At 44.9% G+C, this 25,299-nt stretch overlaps 1 protein-coding gene across 2 annotated transcripts; it reads left to right on the top strand.

Annotated features, from left to right (window-relative positions):
• Positions 1–716: 716 nt before the first annotated feature.
• LOC120062376 (DAP3-binding cell death enhancer 1-like) lies at positions 717–9,325 on the top strand. Of its 2 annotated transcripts, none has more exons than XM_039012305.1 (11): positions 717–958; positions 1,921–2,038; positions 4,718–4,817; positions 4,907–5,054; positions 5,228–5,476; positions 6,777–6,844; positions 6,940–7,158; positions 7,308–7,469; positions 7,596–7,688; positions 7,810–7,963; positions 8,111–9,325. In XM_039012305.1, exons 1-11 carry the CDS (start codon positions 928–930, stop codon positions 8,335–8,337), a joined length of 1,569 nt encoding a protein of 522 aa, XP_038868233.1. In that variant the 5' UTR covers positions 717–927; the 3' UTR covers positions 8,338–9,325. The 2 variants fall into 2 exon arrangements, with proteins under 2 accessions (XP_038868233.1, XP_038868231.1); XM_039012303.1 differs by having other exon boundaries at positions 6,759–6,844.
• Positions 9,326–25,299: the final 15,974 nt, after the last annotated feature.

Raw genomic sequence — 25,299 nt, 5'->3', positions numbered from 1 at the left:
ACTATGGTGTTGAATGTTGAGCTATAGTCAATGAACAGCATTCTTACACAGGTATTCCTCCTGTCCAGATGGGATAGGGCAGTGTGCAGTGCGAAGGCGATGCATCGTCTGTGGATCTATTGGTTGCGGTACGTAAGTTGAAGTGTGTCTAGGGTGTCAAATAAGGTAAAGGTGATATGATCCTTAACTAGCCTCTTAAAGCACTTAATGATGACAGAAGTGAGTGCTACGTGGCGATAGTCATTTAGTTCAGTTACCTTTTCTTTCTTGGGTACAGGAACAATGGTGGACATCTTCAAGCAGGTGGGGACAGGAGACTGGGATAGGGAGAGATTGAATATGTCCGTAAACACGTAAACAGTAGTGTTAAGATGGTATGGTATTTTTATGTTGTATTTTTAAGCAAAGGGAGTTATACTCCAGTCTAGTAGGTGGCAGTAATGCAACATTTTTTGGATGCCAACCGCGGTTAAACCTTATCGAATAAGAAGTCGGTAGACGGCATTGTGAAGCCGGGAAGGACCTTCCCGCAACACTTTTTGATGTATTTATTTTTTATTAACATCAAATCAATACAAAAAGTACATGGGGAACACAGTTATATATAAAGAATATACAACTGACATTTGGTCAAGGGTGTACAATGTCACATTTTACAAGGACCTTAACGGACACACGTTTATAATTCTACCTTCCCGCAACACGTCACGTTTTGCTATTTCCGGGCAACGTTCCTTGCCGGGGCTTGCCTTCTTCCAAAATAACTCGTGACTGTTCCATGCTTTATTTTTGTATCTAGACTAGAGCTACTGTACTCGTCCTGTGCTTATGGGGCGAGAATACTCCCGCAGTGAATTTTTAAATACACTAATATAGGGCAAATATGTAGAAATATTAATCTTGAAATTAACTTCAGGACAACGAAACATGTGGAGAGTACAAGGGTTTGTTGGAAGAGGTGAGCGAAATATAATTGACAATGTTCTGTTTAGTACTAACATTAGCTAGCTAACCTTGCTTATGCACTCACGTCGACGCTTGCTAGATGTGTCTATAAAAGTGTCATAATAATGTGTTAGATTTGCAATTGTAATATTTTAATATTTTATTTTGTCATGACTACTATTATGCCCACCAGCTAGAATCATTGACAGGCTTGATAGCAAGTTCTCTCATATTCTAGAATGTTTTAAAACGGGGGCCGGTCATTCTCAGTTTGTCTTAACTAGGCCATACTAGTTTCTGTTCCACATAGCTATAATTAGTTTTTCTGGGTGTTTTGATTAGCCACAGCCTCCACCCTGTCAACTGTGATCAAGTCTGTTTTGGTTTCAGACAAGTCGATGTGTCTGCATAACATTGACTAACTAGCTAACCACTGCTGTAACCTGTTTGGTGACACCACCTTATGTTACTGTGGTTTGTTTGAACACCCTTATGACGAGAAAGACCTGATTTGCACAGAATAAACAAGTACTCCGAGCTCATTTTATTATAATGCATATCACATATAAAGGACAATGCTTGTACTCTGTGTTTGTAACGTGCAGAAATGTAGACAGTATTACCAATTGGGAAATTCCATGGTAACAGAATGATGCTGAGACTCAGATTGTTCACTTTGAAATGTATGCCAAACAAAAACCAATGATTGCAAAACTTTTGCATCTGCACTGTTCAAGTAAATGTGTTTTAGTACAATTTTCAGTGGAACTGTTTGTTAAACATAGTCCTTGTTATGGGTTGTTTTAACTTTGCAATCATTGGTTTGTTTGACATTTTAAAGTGAAAAATCTGAGTCTCAGCAATATTCTGTAGAATTGCCCAGTATCTTCCAGGCTATACCTGGCTGCTTTGCTGAATGAAGTCAACTTCTTCTCTACACAATCACAAACCCATCTCTTACTCCTCTGCCACCAGTTTTGAGCCGGTGCCATGGCACCGCCCCCCTGCGCCTGTCTCAGAATCACCACGTGGAAGATGAGGTCATCAACACCTCCACCCTGCTCTCCACCGGCTGTCACTCTCCCGACAGCAGGTAACCTCACCCCTTCATTCATTTTTTTATTCCTTATAACTGGAACCTCCATCAGGAGCTAGCCAGCTAGCTAGCTACTAGTCTTTGTTAGCCACTGCTAGCGGTCTTCACATTTAGCTCGGACACCAGCCAGCCTTAGCTCGGACAATACCAGCCAGTCTGCACAGCGCGATATCAACCCAGAGCATATCGGACCGCTTCTCTCTACCACATCACCGGATTCCTGCCGCTCTGGATCATTACACCGGATCATCGCAGCTAGCTAGCTGCAAATGAGTGGCTAATTTTAGCTAACGCCTCTGTCCCGAAGCAGGCACCAGTTAGCCCTGAGCTAGCCTCGAGCTAGGCCCATATACCAGCTAATTCTAAGGCTACAATACCTCTTTTTCCAATTGGCCTGGACCCTTTATTGTCGACACGGAGCCCCGCCGATCCATCACGACTGGTCTGCCGACATAATCGCCCGATGTGTTCTCAACAGGCTATTCCGTTACGATGTTGCCGAAGAACCATCTGCTAGCATTAGCATCGTTTTGGGACACTACGGCTGGCTATGCTTTCCTCCTGGCTACCCCTACCCCAGCAAACAGCTCTGCACCCTCCGCAGCAACTTGCCCAAGCCCCCCCGCTTATCCTTCACCCAAATCCAGATAGCTGATGTTCTGAAAGAGCTGCAAAATCTGGACCTCTACAAATCAGCTGGGCTAGACAATCTGGACCCTCTTTCAAAAATTCTGCCGCAATTGTTGCAACCCCTATTACTAGCCTGTTCAACCTCTCTTTCGTATCGTCTGAGATCCCCAAAGATTGGAAAGCTGTCGCGGTCGTCATCCCTCTTCAAAGGGGAAGACACCCTAGACCCAAACTGTTACAGACCTATATCTATCCTGCCCTTTTTTTCTAAAGTTTTCGAATGCCAAGTTAACAAACAGATCACCGACCATTTTGAATCCCACCGTATCTTCTCCGCTATGCAGTCTGGTTTCCGAGCTGGTCATGGGTGCACCTCAGCCACGCTCAAGGTCCTAAACGCTATCATAACCGCCATCGATAAAAGACAGTACTGTGCAGCCGTCGTCATCGACCTGGTCAAGGCTTTCGACTCTGTCAATCACCGCATTCTTATCGGCAGACACAACAGCCTTGGTTTCTCAAATGACTGCCTCGCCTGGTTCAACAACTACTTCTCAGACAGAGTTCAGTGTGTCAAATCGGAGGGCCTGTTGTCCGGACCTCTGGCAGTCTCTATGGGGGTGCCACAGGGTTCAATTCTCGGGCCGACTCTTTTCTTTGTATATATCAATCATGTTGTTCTTGCTGCTGGTGATTCTCTGATCCACCTCTACGCAGACGACACCATTCTGTATAATTCCGGACCATAGCAACACCCACCCGTAGCACGCGCTCCAGCAGGTATCTTTCACTGGTCACCCCCAAAACCAACTCCTACTTTGGCTGCCTTTCCTTCTAGTTCTCTGCTGCCATTGACTGGAATGAATTGCAAAAATCACTGAAGCTGGAGAATTATATCTCCCTCACTAACTTTAAGCATCAGCTGTCAGAGCAGCTTACCGATCACTGCACCCGTACAGATCTGTAAATAGCCCACTCAACTACCTCATCCCCATATTGTTATTTTTTTGCTCGTTTGCACCCCAGTATCTCTACATGCACATCATCATCTGCACATCTATCACTCCAGTGTTAATGCTAAATTGTAATTATTTCGCCACTGTGGCCTAGTTATTGCCTCCCTAATCTTACTACATTTGCACACACTATATAGATTTTTCTATTGTGTTATTGACTGTACGTTTGTTTATTCCATGTGTAACTGTGTTGTTGTTTGTGTCACACTGCTTTGCTTTATCTTGGCCAGGTCGCAGTTGTAACTGAGAACTTGTTCTCAACTGGCCTACCTGGTTAAATAAAGGTGAAGAAGAAAAACTCCTTCCCTTCAAACCTCCATAGTGTCCCCCCTCCTTCCCCCTTCTTTGACGAACTCTGCGGCCCTCTGCCAGCCTTGCAGCTGGTTGCATCATCCTGTGGCCCTGGCCTGTTTCCGCTGTGCATATATTTGTATTTATTATGGATCTCCGTTAGTTCCTGCCAAGGCAGCAGCTACTCTTCCTGGGGTCCAGCAAAATTAAGGCAGTTATACCATTTTTAAAACATTACAATACATTCATAACAGATTTCACAACACACTGAGTGCCCTCAGGCCCCTACTCCACTACCACATATCTACAACACAAAATCCATGTGTACGTGTGTGTATGTTATCATGTGTGTGTATGCATGTGTCTGTACATATATTTGTGTTACTTCACAGTCCCTGGAGTTCCATAAGGTGTTTTTTTGTGTTTTTTAAAAATCGGATTCTACTTCTTGGTGTGCTGTAGGGGAAACGGAGATGAACACCCTCTCTCATTGAGGCGCCTGCCGTGATGGTTTAATACAGCAGAGTAACTAGGGGATAAGGAATCTGACATGTAATGCGTAACTAATAGATGCACACACACTACATATTAATGTTTTAAAATGTATGTCACTTGTGAAGTCTTGTCTGTAATGTCTATTTTGCCAGACCCCGGTATGGCTAGCTGTCGCTAATGGGGATCCTAATAAGTCAAATCAATCAAGTTTCTATATAATTTATTCATATTCTTTCTCTCTTAGCTCTCAGAAAGGGGACGATGGAGACAAGAGGAGGAAGAGGACCTCTCAGTTCTGCTACGCTGGGCTCCCCCGCTACACTGCCTTGGATGCAGTTGGCTGGGTATTGGCTACTTTTCACACATTAAGATGCAAGTATAAAGCACATGGCACACTTGGGAAAAAACAATGACCTGTGATCTCTCTGTTAAGGGGGCAGCTGCGGTGCTGTTGATGCAGATCTGTAGGAGGATCCACTCTCAGTTCTCTGGGAGTGACCCCAACCAGACGCCCAACACAGGATGCCTGACCATCCAGGGAACCCTGCAGAAGTGTGGCTACCGTGTCCTACTGGAGAAACGTGAGTCATGCCACACCCACTATAATCCCAAGCAATTCATCCTGTAAATGATATTGAGCTGTGACATTCAGACGAGGGAACTCTGAAGCTCATTTCTCTGCTCAATTTCAAAGCTTTATGGTAGTACATGAATGCAGAATGAGTCTGCTCTCCTTCCCACTGTGTTTGTCCAGTATCTCGCCGTGACGTGCTGCCCAGAGGGAGGAGTGTGCACTGTCTGCCCCAGAGACGGAGCCAGCAGGTCCCGAGCCAGCAGGTCCCGAGCCAGCAGGTCCCGAGCCAGCAGGCCCAGAGCCAGGAGCACAGCAGTCCCAGGAGCAGCTACAGCAGCCCTGACCAGTTTCATGAAGACCATCTGACTGCTGACAGTCACCTCTCTGACCACAAGCGGGCAACTCTGAGTCACGACTCCTCTGGAACGGGTCAGTCTCACATTCTACCTTTACATGTTAAGTGTTTGGGTAACAATATTTATCTTATAGTCTTACATCAGGCTTTTCACAAAGCCATGCCTGCCAGACTACATGATAAAGCAACATAGTAGAGGGCTGCATTCCTGTGGAACGACCGTGGGACCTGCAGGTCCCGACAGAGATCATTGCGGCTCGGTCTGCATTTCTCATGCTGCGCGCGGGGGCGGTCAGACAGACAACTTTGGGATGAATTGATTTTTGGAGTCCCGCAGATCATTTGGAAACGGTCATGTTTTTGCTTTGTATGCGTTAGCCTGCCTCTCCTGTCATCGTTGGGCGCGCCAGGTCACGTGTGCCTATAGTATGTGGCGTCAATGACATAGAGTAGGCTGCCTATGTATGGGCAGAGAATCCCGTGGCACTCATCTTTCAAAGGACAAACTTCAATATGATTAGGCTATAGTTCACTACAGTGTCTGGAAATAAATAAATATTGGCAATGGAAAGAAGTGGAGGGCGCTCCACCATCGTGAGGGGAGGTGCAATCAAGACATGATCATCGTTGAAACGGAACATGTGCTCCATGTGCTGCACCTTTTTCCCTTATCAATACATATTCATTAGCCGTTTGTCTTTGCCTGCAAATCGTTCCCCTCCTAAAAGGTAGGCTATATCCTCTATGCAAAAGGTAGCTCAAGTGTCCCCTCATCATTCTTGCTGCTTCAAGTTCATTAGCCGTACCTGAGATCAGGTGCGCATGTGGTCTCACTTAAACTAGTAGGCTATATTCTATGCAGAGGGCAGCTATCTTTCCGAGGAAATTAACTTCTTAAATATGATTAGGCTGTAGTTTACTGCATTGCCTAGAAATGCATTTTGATCACCCATATTTGTCGGTCTGAAGATCGTCCCACTCCTCTAAAAGGTAGGCTATAACGCGTAGCTCAAAGCTGTCCCTGCAACTCTGCTCTCTTCAAAATACGTCTGCCATATTGGCTGATACAACCCAGTAATACAGATAGCCTAATGGGCCACACGAGAATCTCTGCTAATTTAACCTATTAGGTTATTTTTGCGCATTTGATATTGTGCTATAGGCAGCGAAATTGCTGGGACCATGGCTGGCAAGCGAGTTGCATCACATACTTCTAAAGTAACATTGCGGTACTGCGGTTAGGTTCGGGACCAGTTCTTGCGGTAGCAGGTGAAAGTCGGACAGAAAGCCAGCGGGCGCGGTATGAAAAGCTGCCGCTGTAGAGGGGATGATTTTTTAAATCTTTCCATGTTACAGAGGAGTCATCCTTTTCAGAGTCCTCCCAGCCTGAAGACAACCACAGAACCAGAGACAGGGAACAGCCTGAGCAGCAAAATGACCAGGTGAGTTTTTAGGCTGATTCATTCCTCTGATGGTGAAGCTGCTGGTCTCCTGTTGATGACCTTTGACTCTGACCTTTGCCCTCTGTGTTCCTCAGGACGCCCTGGCGGGGGCGGCACAGAACCTCCAGCAGGTGGCCGACTCCAGTGTTCCTGTAGTCCTCAACATCATCGGTCTGAAGAGTGCTCAGACTGGGGACTATGAGGCAGCCTTCTCCTGTTTCCTGGCCTCTGCCAGACAGGGCTACAACAAGGCCCAGTTCAACACTGGAGTCTGTTATGAGAAAGGCAGGGGCGTATGCAAAGACAAGGAGAAGGTAAGAAACACACACTCAATCTCACATGCAGTCAAACTCACACGTGCACACAGTCACGTGCACATCCAAGCACACGCACACAGTGAAACTCACACAATCAATTACACAATTCCTGTCTTGTGACTCCCCTCTTCATGTTCCCTGTACAGGCTCTTGAGTTCTACAGCCAGGCAGCGACAGGGGGTCACAGTCAGGCTCAGTACCGCTGTGCCAAACTCCTCCTGAACAGCAGAGGGCAGCAGAGCACACAACAGGACCTGGACACAGCCATCAGCCTGCTGCAACAGGCTGCCTCAGCTGGGCTGAGAGAGGTGAGGAGTGAGTGAGGGAGTGTGTGTTGTATATGTAGCGAGTGTGAGACGTTGCCTAAAAGAGAACATTGGTATTTTTCTAACAGTCTTTTTCTTTGAACTTTCTTCCGTTTCTCTCTCTCTCAGGCTCAAGTGTACCTGGGGTCTCTGTTCTCGCAGGAGCCCGTAAGAGACGGCGTTAAGTCAGTGCACTACCTGAAGATGGCAGCAGAGAGCGGAGTGAGTGACTTCCACTACACTTAAACTCTACATCTGTAATTATAGCCCACGGTCTCAATCATAACCTGGTCTCAGTTCAGCGTGATGTGATGCTGATGTGTGTTTCTCTGTCTGTGTGTAGGACAGTGAGGCCCTGCTGTTCCTGGGTCAGTGTTATGAGAGTGGGTTCGGGGTGTCCCAGTGCTTCAGAACAGCAGTTGGGTTCTATCAGAGGGCAGCCCAGGCAGGAAACAGCCAGGCCAAGACCTTACTTGCGCCACCCTTTGGACTGGAGGGTAAGGACACAGTCCAAGACACACACAATTCAGATCTATACTGAAGCCTATTTGCACTGATTCATGTTGTTTACACAAATCTGAATTAAATACAGAAATGGCCGTAGTCCTATATTATAACCATCTTCTTCTCTCTCCCTCTATAAGATGCCGTCCTGCGCTCTATCCGTTCTTCCCCATGTTTCTCCGTTGCTGACCGCCTGCGTGGAACTCTCTCCACCCTCACCTCCCCTGTCCCTCCCTCCAGTCGCCCCACCCTCCCCCACTCCTGGAGCACAGGGAGTATGGCCCCCCCACCCATCCTGTCCTCCCTCCGCCCTCTCACCCCCAGCTCTGAGGGGAACGCCGTGAGGTGGACTATAGGAGCAGGATAGTTGGCACCACAATCATGAATAATATAATATATGCCTTTTTAGCAGACACTTCTATCCAAAGCCACTTAGTCATATGTGCATACATTTTACATACAGGTGGTCCCGGGAATCGAACCCACTATCCTTGCGTTGTAAGCACCATACTCAACCACATTGGTCCTCTGTAGCTCAGTTGGTAATCTATACCATAAGGTTGAAGAGGGATAGCATGGTCAGATGTTTAACCTTACTGACACAACCCAGTATTTAATGTCCCTCTTTCAGCACTTCTATCTAGATTTGTATATATGTGTGTATTTGACCACAGGTCAATTTGTTGAGGAATGTGTATAAGTATGGGAGATACGATACATCTGAAAGGTAGGCATGTCAAAGGTTTTCTATGGCTTTTCCTGTTAGCTTACTTAAAGACGCAGTCTGGGATCTTAAGCACTTACAAATTCGTATCATATTGTACGAATTGCAAAGAAAAATGTTTGCAGGACATAACATATCATATGGATGACATTACACAATTTTCAGGGACCCATTTTGGCCTGTGAGCGCTACTTTAAAAACTACTGGCTGAAATTGTACAAAAGCTCTGGAGCGTGACTAATAACTTTAGTATTGTTCCTACAAAATGTTCTCGTGGCACAATCTTGGCCAGTTTTTGTACAACAAACTGCCCTATGGGTAGAAAGATGGTATTGCGATAAAATGTGTGCCTTACTAAGTCATTGTATTTACTTGACCCTCTTTCTTTATGTGACTTCATCTTAACTTCATTAGTTTGCTATTTCAGTTATGCTTTGCATGTGTAAACTGTTCTTGTCTACCCATGGTATCCAGTGAGGCTGAAGAATGGGGAAAACAGCAAGTACTTCTTGGTGGTGGTGGATGATGTATGTCATGTATATTCTCTATGCATTAGAAGCACTACTGTTGCTGAACGCACAAGGTGTCCAACACCAATAACAAAAAAAATAAAGCTATTTTCTACCACTGGGCCTGTGTCACTGATATTAGCAGAAAATGTATTGAAGTATTTGTGAACTTGTACATTGTGTCGTAAGCTATTGACATTGTCTTTGTCATTGCACCAAGGGAAAAGGAGCTACAGGTCTATTGGACTATACCGTCATCTGTGTCTAGTTAGACAATCGCCTGTGGCACTGCAACAGTTGAAGGTCCTGTAGCTTTTTATGCCGGATTATGGATGTTTTATTGGAATCTGTTCACTCTTGAGGTGCTGGCTCTGGCTGAAATTATATACACAATAAATCACTTCGATCAATCACTTTTTACATGGATGCCAAAATGGTACTCTATACAAAAGTTGTGATCAATTGTCAGTGTTTCATTACATCAGTTGAATACCACTATAAAAACCAAAATAGCAGATTTATGATGGTGCTCTGGCTCTGCGTCTCTTCCGAACAGCTCTGCGCACACAGCGTCCTGCGTCCAGCGCTCTGATTGGGTCCTGGTCGCTTGGGAGGCAGTGGCGCAGAGAGATTAGCTTTAGGTACCAGCACGGGAGGAGACCAGAGAGTGATGTGATCTGATACGTGTAGCTACGGGAGGACTCGCGCTTAAAAAGCCGGAGTCACTTCTCTGTCCTATATCAGTGTCGTCGTTGACGTGTCGTCGTGGCATAGAAGCACGATTGTCAAACGCGGTGAGTGAATGAATGGAAATAAAGTGTGTGCGGTGCGCGTTCGCCTTCCAGAGCGGTGACGTGATGGGGAGAATATTGGGTGGGAGAGACGTCAGAAGATTAACTGCGTCTGATATGTATAGCCTACTGCATTCTAGCGTGTTTCCAGAATTCGCAACAGATTGGTGTTCACTTTGCAACATAGGACATTTCTGCTTGATTTATTGAAATAGGCGAGGCTGCAGGACGGATCATAAGGTTAGAAAGGCTAATGTAACGAGAAGAGGATGCAGACACTCCACCCATCTAGTGTCATCTTTTATACGTTGAAATGTTCTAGCATTTTGGTTGAAGCTTTATGTTGGCGGCATATGTATGAAATATGTAGTATCATGTATTAATCAACTCCAGTTATTAGCCTACCACACCGTTTGAAAAATAGTTAGGCCTACCTTCGAGGCCTGCACAAATTCAAGTAGTCTTTTCTTTCTGAATATTCCTTAACAGGAGTATCCCCAAGCCGGTTTCAGTAATATAGGCTACAGTACAGATCTATTAGAGATTATTTGAGGTGACTATTTTAAATATTCATATCGATGCTTATAGCAGCATCTGTTCATCAGTGTGTGTGAAAGGCATATAACAACCCATCTCTCTTTCCTATTGCTATTGAGATGTGCTGTGAGAACTCACCTTCAATGTTCCCTCAAAGCTGTGCGCGGCCGCGTACCTCCTCCAGAACTGCAGCGCAGACGCAAGATATTGAACTTCACTGAGTTCGACCCATTAGTTTGCACTATATAGACTCAACGTTTTTTTTCTGTGATCGATTCAACATTATATCAGCCCATTTTCAATGCAACAAAACCAGACAAAGCTAACTTTGCCAGATTGAGTCTGTGATTTTGTTGTAGGCAAAGCCAGAGCGAAACGAAGTATAATTCTATTGGCGCTGGTAGCCCGCAAGTGAATGCGCTTTTCAGATCAGATCAGATCTCAGAGCCGCGCGTGTGCACATTTGTTGATATTCTTTGCTAGTTATTTGCCCAATTATAGATAAGTATAGGTCACAAACTAATGGGTCGAACTCAGTGAAGTTCAATATCTTGCGTCTGCGCTGCAGTTCTGGAGGAGGTACGTGGCCGCGCACAGCTTTGAGGGAACATTGAAGGTGAGTTCTCACAGCACATTTTAAGATGTCTTTAAAAAGTCAGTCAGGTAAAAAGCTAATGTCATAATTAAAGGGACAGTGTTGTATTTGGAGACAGGCTTGAATATGCAAATAAGCTAATAGGTAGCCTACAGTGTCTAATTCTCTGTATGGTAATAATAATACATTGTATTTTGTAAAGTGGTTTCTTGCATTATGCAACACAATACAATGCAATTTACATTCACCTATTTGGCCCATGGTGTTACAGACCAAGTAAAGAAAACATGCCCTTCATTTTACAAGCCCTTCATTTAAAAAAATCTATATTCAATGTGTGCAAATGTAGTAAGATTAGGGAGGTAAGGCAATAAATAGGCCATAGTGGCGAAGTAATTACCATTTAGTATTAACACTGGAGTGATAGATGTGCAGATAATGATGTGCATGTAGAGATACTGGGGTGCAAACGAGCAAAAAAATAACAATATGGGGATGAGGTAGTTGAGTGGGCTATTTACAGATGGGCTGTGTACAGGTGCAGTGATCGGTAAGCTGCTCTGACAGCTGATGCTTATAGTTAGTGAGGAAGATGTAAGTCTCCAGATTCAGGGATTTTTGCAATTCGTTCCAGTCATTGGTAGCAGAGAACTGTTCATCAGGTAAAAACGTTTTTAAAAGTCTCATGCAATGCAGGCCTGCATTGAACACCACATATATGTAACTATAGGCTATATCATAGAAATCAAAAGCTATTTCCATGTGAAAATGTTATGGGTTTTGCTCCATTGGTTTTGTTGGTAGGCCTACATTATGGACAAATAGCCACAATAGCATATTGGCTACTGTCTAAAACTGTACGGGTACAACCTCAGTGTTCACTGTAAACGTGCAGCAGAAGTTGCACAAAATTCTCACAACGTTCAAGTTTCCGCTCGCAAGACCTAACATTTGCTCAGTGCCACAAACCATTAGAGGGAACATTTCTCGCCTTTGAAACTAACTTCTAACCTGCTTTTGTCGTGAGTGCTGCTCTGACACCTGTCCCACCTACGGTATGTAGAAGGCTGTATCTCATGCCTGACTGTATGTTATCTACAAGAGTCTATGATTATTCTCTGACACCTGTCCCACCTACGGTATGTAGAAGGCTGTATCTCATGCCTGACTGTATGTTATCTACAAGAGTCTATGATTATTCTCTGACACCTGTCCCACCTACGGTATGTAGAAGGCTGTATCTCATGCCTGACTGTATGTTATCTACAAGAGTCTATGATTATTCTCTGACACCTGTCCCACCTACGGTATGTAGAAGGCTGTATCTCATGCCTGACTGTATGTTATCTACAGGAGTCTATGATTATTCTTTCAACGTCAACTCCTTATTCCTGCAGTAACTCTGAGGGCTGGTTTCTGAAACACAGATTAAGCCTAATCCTGGACTAAAAAGCATGCTCAGTTGAGAATCTCCATTGAAATAGCTTTTTAGTCCGGGATTAAGTCGAAGATGAATCTGTGGCCAGGGAACAGTCTTCTAGACATTTCTCTGCTGTAAATGACGACACTGCTAGGTGACGTCCTGTAATATGGGTCATGGTACCATGTTTGGTAAAGTCTCATGAATGACCTAAAGTGATGTGAACATAATGATACGTGTGTAGTAAGACAACAGCTGAGCATGATGAGCATGATGGTGTGAACTCAATGTTCCTGCTGAAAACTGCTGTGTCATTGTACTATCTCACTTGGTCTCTAATATCTATCTCTCCTGTATTTGTCTCATGCCCTTCTGCTAACTGAGGCTTGCAGAGTCAGAGGAAAACACACTGTCTCGGTCTGGATCTAGCAGCTCTCTCTCCAGCTCTGACATTTCTGCAAAGAAAGCAGGCATTTGGGCATTTATCAACTGTATCATCAACTGTATCATCAACTGTATCCTCCGTGTTGGTGTTTTCCCAGGCCAGGGTATTTACTATGTGAGAGGATAGTGAGGATAGTGAGAGAAATGTAAAAAAAACTGTCCTGAAATCAGTAGCAGAAGGTATAATGTCACTTTGTACAGAGATACAAAGTATCCTTGTGAGACATGTTTTGTGTTAAGTATCTGGTACCATTTTAGTCTATCGACATTATTTGTGTGTCATATTTGAGAGTGAGATGGAGAGAGAGAGAGTTACAGAAGTTCTACAGGTTAGTTCCTGCGTGTTCTCTGACACAACACCACCCAGAGAAGGACGAGGGGCCCTCATGAAAAAGTGCATTGTGTGGAGATATTTTGTCTTAAAATGTAGTCTCTTGCTTTTTCCAAGTGCTTGTCTTGTTTTCAAATCTGCTGTGTCCGTGTTTTCCATCTTTCCATGAAAGAAGCTTGCATTTGTCTTTGTTTACCTGTACGTGCTTACGTGTGTGTGGGTGCGTGTGTGACGTGCAAGTGTCTGTGTGTGTGTTCATTTGTTGGAGTATGATTGAATTGAAGAACAGAGTATGTTAAAACCTGTTTAGGATTGGTGTTCCGCTAGCGGAACTCCTCCCACATTCCACTGAAAAGGCAGAGCACGAAATTCAAAAAATATTTTTGAGAAATATTTAACTTTCACACATTAACAAGTCCAATACAGCAAATGAAAGATACACATCTTGTGAATTCAGTCAACATGTCCGATTTTTTAAATGTATTACAGCAAAAACACCACGTATATTTATGTTAGCTCACCACCAAATACAAAAGAGGACAGACATTTTTCACAGCACCGGTAGCATGCAGGTAGCATGCACAAAGCCAACCTAACTAACCTAGAACCAACCTAACTAACCTAGAAACAACTCCCTCAGATGACAGTCCTATAACATGTTACACAATAAATCTATGTTTTGTTCAAAAAATTTGCATATTTGAGCTATAAATCAGTTTTACATTACTGCTACCATCATAGCTACCATCATAGCTACAGTCAGAAATAGCACGGGAGTAGCCAGAGTAAATACAGACACCAACGTCAACTACCTAATTACACATCATAAAACATTTCAGAAAAATATATGGTGGATAGCAAATGAAAGACAAAGATCTTGTGAATATAGCCAATATTTCCGATTTTTGAAGTGTTTTACAGCGAAAACACAATATATCGTTATATTAGCTTACTACAATAGCTATCACAAAACAGCATTGATTCAAGGCAAACGTAGCGATAGCACAGTTCGACAGATATATGAAATAGCATCCCAAATTGGGTCCTTATCTTTGTTGATCTTCCATCAGAATGTTGTACAAGGGGTCCTTTGTTCAGAACCGTCTTTGTTTGGATCCAGAACGAACTATTTCCCTCTTGAAATAGCATGCGCACTGGCCATGCCGCGCTAACCTCTCCTTCTTGAACAAATTCCTCCAACGCATCACGTCTAAAGTCCCGAATAAATTTCAATAATATAATTAAACTATATTTAAAAAACATACTTTAGGATGATATTGTGACATGTATCAAAAAAAATCGAAGCCGGAGATCATATTCATCTATAACGACGGTTTTCCAGGAGGCGATTCCAGGTCCAACTTCGCGCCTTCCAAAAAAAAATAATGGCGGACCTCTCACTCCAAGAGGTTGTATTCAATCCCAGAACGAGATAATCAAGTCATTTCTGCTCTCACTTCCGCATGACACCCAGGGGAAGGTGTATGACGTGTTTCTACAGTCATAAGTGACATGCCCTTTTATAGACAAGCTCTTGAAGAGAGACCTCGCTTTTGGAAATCTCACTCCCGGATAGGAAATGGGCTGTAAAAAGAGTTCTGTTTCACTTAGAGAAATAATTAGAACGGTTTCAGAAACTAGAGAGTGTTTTCTATCCAATATTAATAATAATATGCATATTGTACGAGCAAGAATTGAGTACGAGGCCGTTTAAATTTTGAACGATTTTCCCCAAAAGTGTAAACAGCACCCCCTGTCCTTAAGAGGATAAAAACCAACCACTGAGCCCGAAACTCAAAGCCCTGCCTCTTCTTGATTACATCTGAATTGACAATGATACTCTGCAGTCCCTCTCTCCCTCTTTCTCTGGCTGGGTCCAGCTGACCGCACAAAGCTGATCACCAGGGAGATAAAAGAGTCAGCTAGAGAGTAGGATCTGCTCTGCAGCTTGTCAGCATCTGGACCTAGCATCGTAACACCTTCCAACAGCCTGTCTCTAGCCTTGGCATGGTGTATCGGTTGTGGATGAATACATTGACAGCGCTAAGCCTCATGATTGCCAAGCATGTCAAGAAAATAGGACCCATGTTATAGGTTTGGCACCTTGTTTTAAACTGTGTGACATATTCACCAGATGTGAGAAACAAAAAGGGAGAGAGAGGGTGTTACTGTATTGGAACACAGTTATAAAACACACCACAGAGTGCGTCAATATAACCCTCCGCTATTGGTCGATGTGTTGTCAGAATGTTGAATAGTTGAGGCTTTTCATTTTGTGTGAGTGCCGTGGCAACAGATCAATGCCAGAGGAGTGGCTGTGGGCCTGATGGTCTGTAGGACTTTATAGAGCCGTACGGAGTATCTTTATTCATGTGTGCTTCTCATTTAGACTGCCTTAGTCATACAGATGTGGGATATTAATTTGATCACCCTGTTGCAGGAGAATTTTCATTGCCAACTTATAGTGTATTTGAGGTTTAATAAGTCTTCTGAAAGTTTTGAATTTGAAATTTCAGACTTGATTTTTCCCTTACAAAAAATATATCAACCCCCTACAAAAATGTCCATTAATTATAATCCACATAATAATTCACATTTCCTGTTGCAGCAAACTGGCTCAAATTAAGATCCTACATCTGTATGCTGACTTGTCTTGTGTTTCCGCCTCATACCTCCAACCCAGTCCTGTAATCCTTCTAACTCATCACACATGGAGAAGACCTGACTCAGGCCAAGTTTCCTTCAAGCACTGTGGTGGATAATGGGCGCCGTCATCAGTATCAGATGTTGAATTCCTATGAGAGCATGGAGCTGGTGTGTGTGTGTGTGTGTGTTTTGTTGTACTCTTAGTGAGCCCTTTCTCCTCTTTTCTCTCCCTCTCCAGTTGACCTCTTGACCCCTCGTCAGTCATGATGTCCGTCCACACCCCCCCTCTCTCCCGCAGTGGCTCCTCCCCTTCCTCTGTCGGCCTGGCCAATCGCAGCGGCCCCCCTGCCGCCCCTCCCACCTCCCTCAGCCTGCGCTCCTCCTACAACCAACTCTTGGGTTGTGATGTTATAAAGGAGTCCCCTACTGCCATGGAAACGGGGAGTTCTGCCACTTTACCAAAGAGCCGCCATAGATACGCCATGACCAGCGTGTGTAGCGCCATGGGCCTGAGCGACACCCTCGCCCCTCCCGCCCAAAACCAGCCCCCCACTGGCGGCAAGCGCCTCCCCACCAAGTCCTCTTCATCCTCTGCTCTTTACTCCTCATCCTCTTCCTCATTCTTCTCCACCAACCCCAAGCTGGCGAAGAATGGTGCCAACCTGCAGAGGAAGGCTGAGACCCAGCAACAGGAGCAGAGTAACACCAACACAGAGTTCAAAGGGCAGGATGATATCATCACCCCCATACACAGCTCTGATTGGCTGGAGGGGGAGAAAGACAACTCCCAGGCCCCACCCCAATTCTGTCGGAGGACCAAGAGTTTTCTGGAGCTCCATGAAAAGGAAGTGGACCCTCCTAGTGTAGAAAACAAGGAAGAAGAACGTCCCAACAAGGAAGAAGAGGAAGAGGAGGAAGAGGATGAGAAGCACTCCTGCCCTGAGAAAGATCAGGTCAGCCCGGATAAAGAGAGAGAGAGACCTGAGGAGGAAAAACAGACCCCAAAACAGGAGGATTACATAGAGGAAGAGGGTGCCACTCCAACTGCTAATCAGTATTTGCTACAGGGGGCGCAATCTCCCCCTATCTCCCCTCAAAACAACCTCAACTGGGCCCAGGAGAACAAGATTCAGAGTTTTCCCCCTCCCCAGGGCAGAAAGGAGGCCTTAAACCAGGCCCAGGATCATCCACCCAGGGTTGAGACGCCCCCCAAACCCTCCCGGAGTGCCCAGGCCCCCCCGCCCAGAGTGATCAAGGTGGAGCTGCACCCCAGCAATGAGAACCCATACCTCCACCGCCCCCCCTCTGCACCCCCTAAGCAGCCCAGAGGGGAGGAGAGCACCCCTCTCCTGCTCCAGACCCCCCCTGGATCCTTCAACCTGGACCCAGAGAAAGGAGCTCCTAAGCTGGGTAGTCTGAGGACAAAGGTGGAGTCTCCCCTGGAGGATGAGGACTCTAGCTGGACCACCCTGTCCCAGGAGAGCCCCTCCCCTCAGACCCCACAGGAGATAGGTGAGAGAATTATATGATATACCTTCTGGCTGGCTGTCTGTCTGTTTGCCTGGGTGGTTGGCTGTCTATCTGTCTGTCTGTTTGTTTGTCTGAGTGACTGGCTGGTTGTCTGTCTGTCTGGTGGGAGATATACTTTCTGTCTGTCTGTCTGCCTGTCTGTCTGTTTGTCTGTCGGTCAGTCTGTCAGTCTGGCTGGAGATATACTTTCTGTCTGTCTGCCTGTCTGTCTGTCAGTCTGTCGGTCTGGTGGGAGATATACTTTCTGTCTGTCTGCCTGTCAGTCTGTCGGTCTGGTGGGAGATATACTGTCTGTTTGTCTGTCTGTCTGTGGGTCAGTCTGTCAGTCTGGTGGGAGATATACTGTCTTAAATAACACCTTATTCCCTATAGTATACTACTTTTGACCTAGAGCCACAGCACTCTGGTCATATAGTATTGTCTGTAGGTATGCCTCCCACCCTCTCTCTCTCTCTCTCTCTCTTTCTCTCTCTCTCTCTCTCTTGTTTTCTGTTGGAATTATTTTAGAACACTCAGTTTTGGTTGGAAATGTACCAAGTCTCTCCTTGATGACGGTGACTGCAGCGAAACTGCTGAATCCTTAATGACCCCTGTGAGCCACCGTACTCTGCAGGCAGTGGAGGAAGAGAGGGAGAGAGATGGGGTCGAAGGGGAGAGAAAGCGAGCAGAAAGTGAAAGAGAGGAGAGGAAGAGAGAGAGATAAAGAGAGCAAACAAATAGAGGGGAGACAGAGAGGCCTGTGTCCTCTGAGTGCTACTTCAGGGGATGAGCCCAAGGGTTGCTATGACAACAGAACAGGATTACCATCTCAGAATTGACCTAGACCACTGTCTGTGTGTCTGAGTGTCTGAGTTGTGTAAGTGTGCACTTTAGTATGTGTGTGTGTGTGTATTTGTGTGTGTATCTAAGTCAGTCTCTCTGCATGCATATACACATATATCTGTGTCTGCAGGTGTGTGTGTTTATGTCAGTGTTTGTGTGTATGTGATCTGTGTGTAGTTAATGTGTGTTGTTGTGTGATACATCAGATGTGTGGGGTGAGGGGGACCTTCCCCCAGGCTGGCGTGAGGTCACAGACCAATCAGAGGTCTATTTCTGGCATGTCCCCACTGGCACCACCCAGTACGACCGCCCTGTCGCCACGACACACCTTGACCCACACCCTGGCTCACAGCAGGGCGACACAGTCACACTGAGACCGCCCAGCGAGGTGAGGCCTGACACACACACGTAATGTATACATACACACACTCAAAGGCTGTGTTTAGACAGGCAGTCCAACTCTGGTCTTTTCTTCATGAATTGGTCTTTTGACCAATCTGATTTTGACCAATCCAAAAGATCTGATGTGAGAAAATCGAATGTGATTGGTCAAAAGACCAATTAGTGGAAAAAATATCAGAATTGGGCTGCCTGTCTAAACGCTGCCAAACCGAACTCACACACACACACACACACACACACACACGCACACACACACACACACACACACACACACACACACACACACACACACACACACACACACACACACACACACACACACACACACACACACACACACACACACACACACACACACTATGTACACTGAATCCTGTCACTAGAGTTCCTCTGATAATGTCATATGGCTCTCTCTCACTCTCTCTCTCACTCTCACTCTCTCTCACTCTCTCTCTCTTCCTTCCTCTTTCTGCAGCGACCTAGCAGTTTGGTATCAGACAGTTCATTGGAGCCTGTGCCCTCTCCCTCCGGCTCCTCTCCCTCCTCCTCCTCCTCTCCCTCTGATCTCCCTCTGCCTGACAGAGGCTTTGACAACACCAGCTACACTGGCAGTGTAAGACTACACACTGCTAACGGCACCATGTACACAGGCTCAGAAACAACTGAAATCACACGTGTGTACCTTCAAAATGCAATATATCAAATATGAATGAGATATTGCTGATATTTCTCTCTCTCTCTTTCTTTTCTCTCTCTCTCTTTCTATTCTCTCTCTCTCTCTCTCTCTTTCTATCCCCCCTCTCTCTCTCTCTCTTTCTATCTCTCTCTCTAGGAGCTGAAGGACTACCCTGTGTATCCTGACCCCAGCCTGAAAGCGTTTGAAGGAGCTACTCTTCGTTACGCCTCACTGAGACTGCAGTAAGACGCACACACACACACACACAAACACACCATAAAACACACAGACAGTCGATTAAGGCAGCCTCCCACCACCTCTCTGATTCGTAGGGGTTGGGTTAAATGCGGAAGACACATTTCGGTTGAATGCATTCAGTTGTGCAACTAACTAGGTATCCCCCTTTCCCTTTCTCAGTATTCGACAACATTGCTTGCCAGACATTCAGCATAGCCTGCATTTCTGTTTAGCACATTCATCACATTTCTCCTGACCATTTGTCATTATTATTCAGTCATACACACACACTTTAATGTCTTTGCTCATGGTAATCTCTCTGTCTGTAGCCCTGCCCAGTTAGAGACAGTGGACCTCAACAGTGCCTACATTGACCCAGAGGGACAGGTGAGGCCTCCGTAATCACTGATTTTACAAGGTTGGATAAAGGAAAACAATGGAATGCTAACCATGTTGTCACCTATCCAGAGGAAAGGGAGGAGGGATGGAATGACGTAATGTGCTGTCCATTGAGTTTATCTCTTTCTCTGTAGCAGTACCACCTAGTGGTAGTTTAGTGAACTACTGCCCTGTGCCATGGCTCTGTTACTAAATGGCAGGTTTAAGTTCCCCTTTTATTTATTTCACCTTTATTTAACCAGGTAGGCTAGTTGAGAAGAAGTTCTCATTTACAACTGCGACCTGGCCAAGATAAAGCAAAGCAGTGCGACACAAACAACACAGAGTTGCACATGGAATAAACAAACATATAGTCAATAACAGAATAGAAAAAAGTCTATATACAGTGTGTGCAAATAAGGTAAGATAAGGGGAGTAAGGCAATAAATAGGTCATAGTGGCGAAATAATTACAATTTAGCAAGTGATAGAGACTGGAGTGATAGATGTGCAGAAGAAGAATGTGCAAGTAGAGATACTGGGGTGCAAAGGAGCAACAACAAAAAAATAACAGTATGAGGATGAGGTAGTTGGATGGGCTATTTACAGATGGGCTATGTACAGGTGCAGTGATCTGTGAGCTGCTCTGACAGCTGGTGCTTAAAGTTATTGAGGGAGATATGAGTCTCCAGCTTCAGTGATTTTTGCAATTCGTTCCAGTCATTGGCATTAAAGAACTGGAAGGAAAGGCGGCCAAAGGAAGAGTTGGCTTTGGGGATGACCAGTGAATTATACCTGCTGGAGCGCGTGCTACGGGTGGGTGCTGCTATGGTGACCAGTGAGCTGAGGCGGGGCTTTAACTAGCAAAGACTTATAGATTGTCACGCCCTGACCATAGACAGCCTTTTATTCTCTATGTTGGTTAGGTCGGGGTGTGACTAGGGTGGGTTATCTAGGTTGTTGTATGTCTATGTTGGCCTGGTATGGTTCCCAATCAGAGGCAGCTGTTTATCGTTGTCTCTGATTGGGGATCATATATAGGCAGCCAGTTCCCCACTGTTTTTTTGTGGGATCTTGTTTTTGTGTAGTGCCTGTGAGCACTCCATTACTTCACATTTCGTTTGTTTCTGTATTTGTTTTGGTGAGTTTCATTTATTAAAACATGTGGAACTCTACGCACGCTGCGCCTTGCTCCATTTATTCCAACGAACGTGACATAGATGACCTGGAGCCAGTGGGTTTGGCGACGAATATGAAGCGAGGGCCAGCCAACCAGAGCATATACAGTGGGGAGAACAAGTATTTGATACACTGCCGATTTTGCATGCTTACAAAGCATGTAGAGGTCTGTTATTTTTATCATAGGTACACTTCAACTGTGAGAGACGGAATCTAAAACAAATATCCAGAAAATCACATTGTATGATTTTTAAGTAATTAATTTGCATTTTATTGCATGACATAAGTATTTGATACATCAGAAAAGCAGAACTTAATATTTGGTACAGAAACCTTTGTTTGCAATTACAGAGATCATACGTTTCCTGTAGTTCTTGACCAGGTTTGCACACACTGCAGCAGGGATTTTGGCCCACTCCTCCATACAGACCTTCTCCAGATCCTTCAGGTTTCGGGGCTGTCGCTGGGCAATACGGACTTTCAGCTCCCTCCAAAGATTTTCTATTGGGTTCAGGTCTGGAGACTGGCCAGGCCACTCCAGGACCTTGAGATGCTTCTTACGGAGCCACTCCTTCGTTGCCCTGGCTATGTGTTTCGGGTCGTTGTCATGCTGGAAGACCCAGCCACGACCCATCTTCAATGCTCTTACTGAGGGAAGGAGGTTGTTGGCCAAGATCTCGCGATACATGGCCCCATCCATCCTCCCCTCAATACGGTGCAGTCGTCCTGTCCCCTTTGCAGAAAAGCATCCCCAAAGAATGATGTTTCCACCTCCATGCTTCACGGTTGGGATGGTGTTCTTGGGGTTGTACTCATCCTTCTTCTTCCTCCAAACACAGCGAGTGGAGTTTAGACCAAAAAGCTCTATTTTTGTCTCATCAGACCACATGACCTTCTCCCATTCCTCCTCTGGATCATCCAGATGGTCATTGGCAAACTTCAGACGGGCCTGGACATGCGCTGGCTTGAGCAGGGGGACCTTGCGTGCGCTGCAGGATTTTAATCCATGACGGCGTAGTGTGTTACTAATGGTTTTCTTTGAGACTGTGGTCCCAGCTCTCTTCAGGTCATTGACCAGGTCCTGCCGTGTAGTTCTGGGCTGATCCCTCACCTTCCTCATGATCATTGATGCCCCACGAGGTGAGATCTTGCATGGAGCCCCAGACCGAGGGTGATTGACCGTCATCTTGAACTTCTTCCATTTTCTAATAATTGTGCCAACAGTTGTTGCCTTCTCACCAAGCTGCTTGCCTATTGTCCTGTAGCCCATCTCAGCCTTGTGCAGGTCTACAATTCTATCCCTGATGTCCTTACACAGCTCTCTGGTCTTGGCCATTGTGGAGAGGTTGGAGTCTGTTTGATTGAGTGTGTGGACAGGTGTCTTTTATACAGGTAACAAGTTCAAACAGGTTCAGTTAATACAGGTAATGAGTGGAGAACAGGAGGGCTACTTAAAGATAAACTAACAGGTCTGTGAGAGCCGGAATTCTTACTGGTTGGTAGGTGATCAAATACTTATGTCATGCAATAAAATGCTAATTAATGACTTAAAAATCATACAATGTGATTTTCTGGATTTTTGCTTTAGATTCCGTCTCTCACAGTTGAAGTGTACCTATGATACAAATTACAGACCTCTACATGCTTTGTAAGTAGGAAAACCTGCAAAATCGGCAGTGTATCAAATACTTGTTCTCCCCACTGTAGGTCGCAGTGGTGAGTAGTAAATGGGGCTTTGGTGACAAAACGGATAGCACTGTGATAGACTACATCCATTTTGCTGAGTAGAGTGTTGGAGGCTATTTTGTAAATGACATCGCCAAAGTCAAGGATCGGTAGGATAGTCAGTTTTACGAGGGTATGTTTAGCAGCATGAGTGAAGGATGCTTTGTTGCGAAATAGGAAGCCGATTCTAGATTTAATTTTGGATTAGAGATGCTTAATGTGAGTCTGGAAGGAGAGTTTACAGACTAACCAGACACCTAGGTATTTGTGGATGTCCACATATTCTAAGTCAGAACCGTCCAGAGTAGTGATGCTGGACGGGCGGGCAGGTGCTGGTAGCGATCGGTTGAAGAGCATGCATTTAGTTTTACTTGCATTTAAGAGCAGTTGGAGGCCACGGAAGGAGTGTTGTATGGCATTGAAGCTCGTCTGGAGTTTAGTTAACACAGTGTTCCCCCTGCTGGATAGATGGTGTATGCACATGCTCCCCAACAGCGGTGGTGGGGGGTGATGTCATGGCAAGGTTATCATAGTAAACTGAAACTAAAACGAATTATGAAAAATCTATTTAAGAAACTGGCATAAAATAATGAACAAAACCGAAAACTATACTGACACTATTATCTTTGACTCCGAAACTAACTAAAATAAAATAAAAACCATCATAAATGATGTTAATGTTTTGGAGGGCAAAAGCAGGTAAATGCTGCCCAGAGATGGTGATGTTTCAAATAGTTCTAGCTTGTGCATCACCTTCTCTAACTACCTAGTCTGTAGACCGATGTTTCAGCATACACATCTGTACAAGTACCTGCATCAGTTGGGACAGAGAGGAGGAGTTGGAGCAGGGAAGACCGCCACTGCCTTATCTGGTGACATCATTGCCTTATCCTCTTGTTTCCCTAGCACAGGGATGGGGTTTAGCAATGTAAGTTGTTGATATGTGTTATGAATTTTAAAAATGTTACAAATTTATAAAGCACAGGTATGGGCAACTGGCGGCCCGCCCCTTCTGTAGGCCAACGGATCCTTTTTTGGTGGAACTCAGTCAGGGTCTCAAATTACTGTTGAGAGTTAGAATAGTAATGTGGTTTGGAATCAGCAGTTTTTCTCTTATGTAAGTCACTGATAGTAACCCAGTTAGTCAATGTCAGCTAACATGTTATAGATTGTTTAGGTGGGCTCTGACTGCATGTGTGGGTATGGATGTGGGTACGAAGCAGACCCACAAGCCACTACTGCCCCTCATGATGAGTTCAGATGTTTTCTGGCCCCCATCAAAATTGTCCATACCCGCCCTAGTGTAAACATCCCCACTGACACAAGGTTGCAGCTTGCTCGCTAGCAAGATGGAGAATGCGGAGGTTATTTTTATGAGTGCATTTTGCTCGATTGTACATCTACCTTCACTAAAACCACAGTGAAGGTTTTGCCTGAGATCTTTGGTTTCGAATGGTAATGTTCTTACACTGTATGTCTCCCTACAGGCTACTGAAAGAGTTGTCTGTCTGAAGAGGACCCTTCCTGGATTTCTATATACATTTTTTATGTCCAAGACAATCTGACATCCTCCCCAGACCTAGTGCTGTTTCTGGGATTCCATAGCCATCACTAGCCATCACTAGCTAACAGGAAATATAACCTACAACACACATGGGTACTGGCCTCCCATATATAGGCTACTTCCTGTCCCTAGTACTGAAACTGAAACTAAAACTGAAATTAAAGGATATAAAAACGAAATAGAAAGGTTTCTATCAAACTAGAAAAGGATAAAAACTAGTAAATCAAGTGGGAAAAATAAGTGAAACTATACTGAATTTTGAGAAAAATTGAAAAACGCTTACAAGTAAAAGCTAATATAAAACAAAACTATAATAGTGCCACAGTTTGTTGTTGTTGTTGATGTTGATACAGTCTCTGAGTGAGAATGACCAGAAGGTAAAGAGAGGGAGAAGAAAAAGAGGAGGAGGAGAGGAAAGGTTTAGAGAGCAAACAGTAAGGCCTAATGTACCTGGAAACATTCAGATGTACAATTGCTGTTCAACGTTTCACACGTTAACGGATAATGTGTTCATGTGTGTCTGTCCATACCCGTGTGTGCGCGTGCAGGAGTGCATGTGTGCATGCTTGCTTGCTTTAATTTCTGTGTGTTCGCGCACATCTGTGTGTGTCAGTCTTTGTGCATTTGTCCACGTGTGTGTGTGAGAGTGAGAACAAAAGCCTGGGGTCTGTCCCTAAAGAGGAGAAGAATACATTGTGGTGCTCTGTAGAGGGAGGGCTGGCTCTGGGCTTTCTCTCTCTCTCACTCTCTCTCGCTCCCTCTCTTTCCCTCTCTCTCCCTCTGTCTCTCTCTCTGTCTCTCTCTCCCTCTGTCTCTCTCT

This window comes from Salvelinus namaycush, chromosome 17 (genome assembly GCF_016432855.1).
Source record: "Salvelinus namaycush isolate Seneca chromosome 17, SaNama_1.0, whole genome shotgun sequence".
NCBI lineage: Eukaryota > Metazoa > Chordata > Actinopteri > Salmoniformes > Salmonidae > Salvelinus > Salvelinus namaycush.
This window is presented reverse-complemented; position numbering and strand designations above follow the sequence as displayed.